General features: G+C 41.8%; 1 protein-coding gene across 7 annotated transcripts in view; it reads right to left on the minus strand.

The window, feature by feature from the left end:
• Positions 1–8,486, minus strand: part of otud4 (OTU deubiquitinase 4) — a 30,412-nt gene extending 21,926 nt beyond the window's left edge. For all 7 annotated transcript variants that reach the window (XM_034164435.1, XM_034164441.1, XM_034164437.1 and 4 more), the window contains exons 1-5: positions 8,087–8,486; positions 6,294–6,377; positions 4,035–4,085; positions 2,889–2,935; positions 2,409–2,481 (exon numbers count right to left, since the gene is read on the minus strand). In XM_034164435.1, coding sequence (XP_034020326.1) covers positions 2,409–2,481; positions 2,889–2,935; positions 4,035–4,085; positions 6,294–6,377; positions 8,087–8,230 — 399 coding nt within the window. In that variant the 5' untranslated portion in view covers positions 8,231–8,486. The remainder of the gene's footprint in view (positions 1–2,408; positions 2,482–2,888; positions 2,936–4,034; positions 4,086–6,293; positions 6,378–8,086) is intronic.
• Between the last annotated feature and the right edge of the window lie 308 nt (positions 8,487–8,794).

Genomic DNA, 8,794 nt, shown 5'->3' on the forward strand with positions numbered 1-8,794 from the left:
AGAACAAGGACACAGGACGACAACCGAGATTTGAAAGGACCAGTTTATCAGAACACTCCGGAGGCAGCCTGTTTGGCGCCATCAACGGCCTTGTCCGACAATCCTGGAGGGGGAGGGAGCAGCCCTGCACAGTCTGAGCAGTCCTGAACAGTTCTAACAGAGCTGGAGAAGCTGAGGGGCGGGGGGAAGACCAGGGAGTGAGGCTTAAGTGTTGATCTTCTGAGGAGGTTTTATCACAGCAACCTTGAAGTGCAGCTGTATTTGGGGAAGCCAAATGAATAGCCAGATTAGCAGACGCCTGAAAGATTCCACAGTTCTGAGAACAGAGTGGCTCTCAATGCATCTGAATGTAGAATGTGGTCTTCACAGACGGTCATAGCGGGTTTCCAGGGCCGCAATCCTGCTCGAGATGTTTTCCAACGCGGTTAACTGCGCAGCCACTGCCTTCCCAATCGAATCAATCATGTAGGGCAGCCTGGAAGGAACAATCAAAGCTGCTTCCACTTTCTTGATTTTCCGGTAAACCAGCAAAGTGCCCGCTCCACACAGCAGAAAGCCGGTCACCACCAAGCCGAATATGTACACATCTTCGACGTCCTCCACAGAAAGCATGTAAAGGCACATGACCTGCCATCTCCTCCACGAGTCCATCACGTAACCCATCACATGCGTCCCGGCAGGACAGGTCGGGTCCTCCGCCCCCGAATGTCTTGTAGAAAAAATAGTGTCAATTGTGTTCAGAGACCACTTTAACAGATCCATTTGTCGTTTTCCAGAAGAGCAAAGCTGCAGCCTCACAGACAACACGCCACAGAAGCAGGAGAGATAAGGAGGGAGGGAGAAGAGAAAAGTGCGTCCGTCTCGGTCGAGTGCAGCTGGCAAAAAAAATTATTATTATTATTAATGTTCAGAGTTGTAACCTGCTTAATGGGACTGTGCAGTGCGCACTGAGACGATGCTCCCTTCAGCCCCTTCCCCCTCCCCCCTCCATGTCTGTGTGTGCGGCTCTGCTCGCTCACACAGACGCACAGAGAGCTCATTTGAAAAATTCCACTTTTAGGCAACTTTCAGCAAATTGACCGTTTGTGCATAAAAATGGCCGCCACTTCCAAACAAACAAATATATGACTAATATTTTTTGAGGTGAAACATGTCAACAACCCATATTACACCCTTGACAAAAAAAAGGTTGTTTTTGAGAAAACTGCGTCACCACGTAAAAAGTCACATGACCTAATTAAGTGGACGTAACAATCCGCTGCACTCTGAGTTTCCCTTCGAATGTGTGTTGAACGTGGAGACTTCTACCTTTATACCACTTTTTAAATTTTGTTAATAGGCCTAGTATAACTTGAGTATATTTACGCAATGCGTTTTCATGAATATTATCCACCAACGTGTGCACAGATCTCCACAATGGATCGGATCGCGTGCTTCTCCAGGACTCGCGCTACAGAGCTCTGCCCCAGCACCGAATCCTGGAACGCAAAGCAGTATGTAGACACACACTGCACTGGCAGTAAGCAGGTTCCACGGGCAGACAACACAGGTTTCTATTGGGTTGGGTTTTTTTTTTTTTTGGCCAGTCAGGACAGTCTGTACCAACACCAAAAAAAAAAAAAAAAAAAAGCTACAAAAACAAGGAATTAGGGGAAGAAAAAAAAAACAACACATGTATATTGAGGTGGAATATCTACAAATTTTTGGTTCTCTTTTGTTCATTGGACAGGAATTGTTTTTCTGACTGGCACAAATGTAATTTGCGTGTCATCTTATTGCATGTAAATAGCCATAAAAAACACCTGAAGCATTTCTTACATTTTAATGTGAATTATTGGACAAAAACTTTGTTTAAGCTACATTTTTACATAATTTTAGAAATTTACAATTTATATTTGCATTCTAAGTTATAAAAATGGTTCGTTAAACATATTTCTGGTTTTCACAGTAAAATCCTAGCTTTTTTTCCTGATTCGAATTATATGTTTTTGGGGTGAATTTAAGGTCACTGTTTTAATGCAGTATGTCAGAATGAAAGAAAAACTGTAAAGTCACACATGTGAGGTTGTGCTGAAAAAAATGATACCAAGCAAGGCCAGGTAAAACTTTTTTTTTAAGGTAAATTATGAAGGTCAAACAAAAAAGTAGTCAAAAACGCTGAACAATACCCAAGACTCCAGAGGGCTAAGTGTTCAAAATGGCTATTTTCAGCATAAAAACGGTCACTATTTCTACTAGAAGGTTACGCTATTTCCAAAGCACTGCAATGGGAACCAAAATGTCCAAATGTTTAATTTATTTTTTTTAAATATCTTCTTAAAAATTTTGGAGCTGTCCACCGCTGTTTGTGTGACTTCCTGACTGTGTGAGCAGGTTCTTCACACTGACGTAGACGTGTTCAGTCTCACCTTGTCCTTGTAGCTGTTGTCTGTAATGTTGACAGGAGGTTTTCCCGGCTCCTGGAAGATCAAAAAGTCCCTCCTACAGGGAAAGAGTTGAAATGCGGGAATGACTCCATGACTAAGGTCAAATTAGTCCCCATCATCACCGCTTGGTCCTGATCTCAGTGGTTGAGGAGAAGTAATGTGGAGACAGTTCACTCACTCACACTACTGTGGTTGTTTTTCTTTTTTAAATGCACTTTATAGTTTAATTCAATTTGCAGGTGATTGATGGTAAGAGCTCATTCGGACAAACACAAAGCAATTTGCTTAATACATTAAAGTGATGCAACCGTGACGATGACATCATCTGCACAGAGCGGGAGAACTGGCAATTAGCTACAGCTGATGGAGGATTCACTCTCAAAAACATGTTTTAAAGACGTCATGATGTGCTTACAGAAACAATGAGGAACGTTTCTTGAAGATTTTCAGATGAGCTCTTACTTGTACATGACAGCCAGTGCGTTCATCTCCACCTCTCCCACCCACTGCTGAAAAACAGACAATATCAAGTGCATTGTTAAGAAAAAATATATATAATTTAATCAAACATAATCAACAGCGGTGACCATAAGAGAGCTGAACATACAGAACAAGGTCTTTGCTGAGGGGCGCACGGGGGATAAAATTTTTACCCCAGAATGCAATGGTGGCTCTGGAGTCATCTTTCTTGAACTAAAGTAAAATTATTTAAAAAGTCTCTGGTTCCTAAGGATCCACCCAAAGGTTCACTGAAACAACTTAAGAGCATTTTCAATCAATGAGGCCCATTTCATAACATTTCTAGACCCCTGGGCCCAGTTTCATAAAGCGGTCTAACCTCCTTTAGTCGACTAAACTCACTTAGACGACTCATCTTTTGATGTTAGTCATTACACAAAGCCTTAGTCGGCTAAAGTTTCACGTTAGCCGAGTAAGATTTTTAGCCTGCTACAGAGAAGGCTAATCTTATTTTAGTCGACAAAGTTTCAGTGTCTTACCTCAAAAATGGCAGCTATCATGTACCACCAATTGATGGAGCAGGAAGGAAGGACAGCCTTGTGGAGGGCGCGGGTGTTCCGGGACCAGAACAGTCCTTTGTAGATGTTTACGGATGCAGAGGCCAGAAGTGCTTCTCCTTTGGTGCGGCAGACTCGGCCATGTTTGCAGCCCACAACCAACCCGAATTAAACAAAACTGTTGCACATTGGAGGTGTTTATTAGCAACGGCAGTGGCGAGGCCGCTTATGCCCGTGAATATTTTCGACTAACTTTAGACAGCTAATCTACAAGTTTAGCCGTTGATGTGAAACTGAGATTATACGGCTAATGCTGGGCGACTAACCTTGGTCAAATAAGTAAGTTGAGTAAACAAAAAGATTAGAGTGCTTTATGAAACCAGGCCCTGGATTTAGTACAAAATGTGCTGTCACCATGTATTCAGTGAAAACCTTTGGCTATCATGACAACAAAATGCATTGGGATGAAGCATTTCCCAGTTGGGTTGCTTTCTTTTTTAAGACTCTCTTGAAACCTTCGTGCTCCTCAAAGCGGTTTTGGTGTCGACTGGTTTGTTAGTGTCCTAATCATCATTTGACAGTGTATATTTACCTGCGGGTCTTGAAGTTTGCACAGATATTCCTCAAAATCACCTTCAATAAACTGAAACAGAGGACATGAGCGATTTCTTTAACATCCACGAAGGCTTTTTCTCCATCACGATATTTTTAGGATTCTCATGTTGCTAAGAAAAAAATAAGAACGCTGAAAACATTTTTCTTGTGTCAAACATTACATTTAAAACTAAAATTGCAGCCCTGCATACAAACAGTAAACTTGATGGGCTGCAGACATAAAACAGTTTAAATACAGTTTAAGATATTTTGCTCCACATCATTTGTGTGGTTGACCTTCAGGTCATATTTATAAATACAATGCTTCTGGAAAATATTCACAACGCTTCACTTTTCCACATTTTGTTGTGTTACAGCCTTAATCAACAATGGAGTGAATGCATTTTCCCCTCAAAATACTCACAACACCCCATAACAACAACATGAAAAAAGCTTTGTTTTTTGTAAAAATAAAACACTTAGAAATCACATGTACATTTTTCACATCCTTTGCTTAATACTTTGTTGATGCACCTTTAGCAGCAATTACAGCCTCAAGTCTTCTTGAATGTGATGCCGTAACCTTGGTGCACCTATCTTTGGGCAGTTTTGCCCATTCGTCTTTGCAGCACCTCTCAAGCTCCATCAGGTTGGATGGGTAGCGTTGGTGCACAGCCATTTTCAGATCTCGCCAGAGATGTTCAATCAGATTCAGGTCTGAGCTCTGGCTGGGCCACTCAAGGACATTCACAGAGTTGTCCTGAAGCCACTCCTTTCATATCTTGGCTGTGTGCTTAGGGTCATTGTCCTGCTGAATGATGAACCGTCACCCCAGTCTGAGGTCAAGAGCGCTCTGGAGCAGGTTTTCATCCAGGATGTCTCTGTACATTGTTGCATTCATCTTCCCTCAATCCTGACTAGTCTCCCAGTTCCTGCTGCTGAAAAATATCCCCACAGCATGATGCTGCCACCACAATGCCTCACTGTAGGGATGGTGCCTGGTTTCCTCCAAACATGACACCTGGCATTCACAACAGAGAATTCAATCTTTGTCGCATCAGACCAGAGAATTTTGTTTCTCGTGGTCTGAGAGTCCTTCAGGTGCCTTTTGTCAAACTCCAGGTGGGCTGCTATGTGCCTTTTATTAAGGAGTGGCTTCTGTCTGGCCACTTTACCATACAAGTCTGATTGGTGGATTGCTGCAGAGATGGTTGTCTTTCTGGAAGGTTCTCCTCTCTCCAAAGAGGAATGCTGGAGCTCTGGAAAGTGACCATCAGATCCTTGGTCACCTCCTCCCCCGATCGCTCAGTTTAGACGGGCGATCAGCTGTAGGAAGGGTCCTGGTGGACCTGAACTTCTTCAATTTATGAATAATGGAGGCCACTGTGCTCATTGGGACCTTCAAAGTAGCAGAAATGTTTCTGTAACCTTCCACTGATTTGTACCTCGAGACCTTTGACTTCATGCTTGGTTTGTGCTCTGACATGCACTGTCAACTGCGGAACTTTATATGTAGACAGGTGTGTGCCTTTCCAAATCATGTCCAGTCAACTGAATTTAGCCCTGGTGAACTCCAATTAAGCTGTCGAAACATCTCAAGAATGATCAGTGGAAACAGGAAGCACCTGAGCTCAGTTTTGAGCTTCATGGCAAAGGCCATGTGAATACTTATGAACATGTGACTTCTTAGTTTTGTTTTTCCATAAATTTGCAAAAATCTAAAAAATAAATAAAATAAAATAAAAAAATCCACATTGTCATTATGAGGTTTTGTGTGTAGAATTTTGAGGGGAAAATGAATTTCATCCATTTTGGAATAACGCTGTACCATAACAAAATGTGGCAAAGTGAAGCGCTGTGAAAACTTTTTGGATGCACCATAAAAGCTGCAGTACACAATTTTAACAGTAGGCTGTGCACTAAACTCGAGACAGCAAGTTAAAAACAGCTGAAATGAATATTCGTGGATCAAAGTCACTGAGGATCATTTCTCTTCTGAATCAACTAAACAATTCATTTCAGCTCAAAAACAGACAAAATTGATTGAAACCGGTACAGTTTTTCATGTTTGGATTTTTGTTTGCAAAATGAATGGCTGGACTGGTGGAAAGCCCACAGATTCAAAAAGTTCCATCTCTCATCAATGGCCAATCAGATCCTGTCAGCTTGATTTAAAAATAAACACAAAGTCATGGAGAGCAGCTGCTGACGTCACAGCGAGTCACAACAGGAAAGTCAAATCATACTTTACACGTACAGCCTCGTAGGTCTCTCGGTTCTCTTTCAAGAACTTCACACATTTGGCCCGGACTTCAGTGTGAAGGCTTTGGCAGTGCAGCACCTACACAAGGTCAAAGTTCACCCAACACTGATTAACAGGCAGTAATAAAAGCGCACAGACTCAATCCAAAATGGTTATTTGATTAATCAACATCTCATCCCTGTAGTTGACATTTTATATTCTAAAGCTCTGCTCTCACATTCACATCCTGGATGGGTCACGGATTTAAACTTTATCCATACCTTCAGAAAACCTTAAAGGATTGAGGTGGGAGTGAAGAACCCAAATACCATACTGTCATTGTGTCCTGGACTTTTTTTTTTAATAACATTGGTAGGATTTTCAAACAAATGCAGCAGGTTAAGTTCTCACGTTCATGGCTAACCGTGAATGTCACATGCTGGTTAGTCAGTTATAGAGCATGACATACAGGTATACATATCCGAGAAAGTGAGAATTCAGCTTAAAATGACAGTTATAAGGACAGAACATTACTTATTTTAAAATAACAGGGTTGCAACTAGGAAATACTTATATTCAAGATCAACTGATAAATGTTAAAGGAAAAAGTTTTAAATTATTTCAAAATTCAATATTCACAAAATTTAGAAGTCGGGCATCTTTTCCGGATGCCCCCTGGACGCCTCGCTGAAGAGGTGTTCTGGGCACGTCCCATTGGGAGGAGGCCCCGGGGAAGACCCAGGACACGCTGGAGGGACTACATCTCTCGGCTGGCTTGGGAACGCCTTGGGGTTCCCCCGGAGGAGCTGGGGAGGTGTGTGTGGATCGGGAGGTCTGGGCAGCTTTGCTTGAGCTGCTGCCCCCGCGACCCGACTCCGGATAAAGCAGAAGCAGATAGATGGATGGATGGATAACTAGAAATATTTTAAATGAAATAATTTAACATTTTTTAGTGCATACATTTCAGGTTAATGTGTTCCCCTTTGGCAAACTTTGTTTTACTTTTATAATTATTCACAACCAGTAACAATTCATTTAAAGATTATTTTCTGAAGTAACACTTCAAAACATCAATTATATATATAGACAGAGAGAGACAGAGAGAGATTAAATGACTAGTCAACATTTCAAAATAACATCCTGTTATTTTGCAATATTGCAAATCGATTTTTTTTTTAATAAACTAGTCTTAAACATGAGATAGTGCTTCCCAATAACAGCACTGAGTAGAAAAATCAATGTCATGTTTGAAAATTCGTGTTCGTTTCTTCCGGTATTTTTTAAACAATTTCCGGTTTCCGCTTCTTCTGCGAACTTTTTACCATTTTTTAAATGTCAATTTCGTACGGATTTATTTAAACTGTTGGCATTACGTTCATTATTTTCACTTTCTAAGTGAGCGATACGGAAAGAGAATGAGATATCAGTCATGAAATATCAATTGACGTTTCAAAATAAAAGTATCCCTAAACAGTGCCGGTACAATAACTCAATTTCAGCTATTTTAAAATCAATTAAAAAAAGGTTTGACGTATTTCATAAAGCTGGGATTACTTTTATGAAGTCACCTATTAATCTAACGACAAGTCCTTCTGGATAGCATTTGAAATTAAAGCTTTCTTCTGAGTACTGTATGATCATGTTTACCAGAGCAGTCAGTTAAAAACAGCTAGTACTGCGACTCAGAGAATAAAAGAATATTTTTGTGATCAGGAATTAACCTGCATTGACAACTGACCAGCTACTTACACCTGTGTCCAGTTAGCACTAGCTTTGTTCAACTCAACGTTCGTTTTTCTCAGAGTTACCTGCTCGGCCACAGCCCGAAACAGGCACGATCCATCTTTGGCGATTTTCTTCCGATGCAATCCGATTGAATTGAGATAAACATCCATGGATTTTTCGGCGCTCCTGTCGTCGTTGCTCTGCATGCTTCCACCGCCGCCGTCCATGCTAGCGAGCTAGCCGCTAACGCTAGCTGCGTGTTTAACGCGCTAACGCCTCAAAGTTTGTCACGCGCCCGACACAACTTCTCAATATCGACACCGGTAAAGCTTAAAAGGCTACATGAGCCGGCTATCGAGGGCCCGCAACGCCAATGACGACATCTAGTTTCATTTCCCACGAAGCCCCGTTCATCCTACTGATTGTCACAAAGTGAAAGTAGTCCAGTCAACTTTAGCTCGCTAGCACACAGGCTAGTGCGGTTAGCAATAGAGTGCCTTAATTGAGAGTGGCGACATGACGCGTCGGGAGGGGAGGGGGGAACGGTCACGTGACTCATGGTGCCATCTTGGGTTCAAAATAGCGTTTGCATTTAGCTGCATAGAATTGCAGCTATTTTATTTATTTATTCGCTGAAAATGACGGGTTGTTGTGCGTTTGGATGCACAAATAGACACAACAAGGGCTTCAAGATGTACAGATTCCCTTCAGGTCAGAACAGAAGAATAATTTGGTAATGTGGGATGGAAGACGCCTTTATCGCGCTTTGCGAGGCGAGTTAGGTCAATTTA

This window comes from Thalassophryne amazonica, chromosome 23 (assembly GCF_902500255.1).
Source record: "Thalassophryne amazonica chromosome 23, fThaAma1.1, whole genome shotgun sequence".
In the NCBI taxonomy this organism is placed as follows: domain Eukaryota; kingdom Metazoa; phylum Chordata; class Actinopteri; order Batrachoidiformes; family Batrachoididae; genus Thalassophryne; species Thalassophryne amazonica.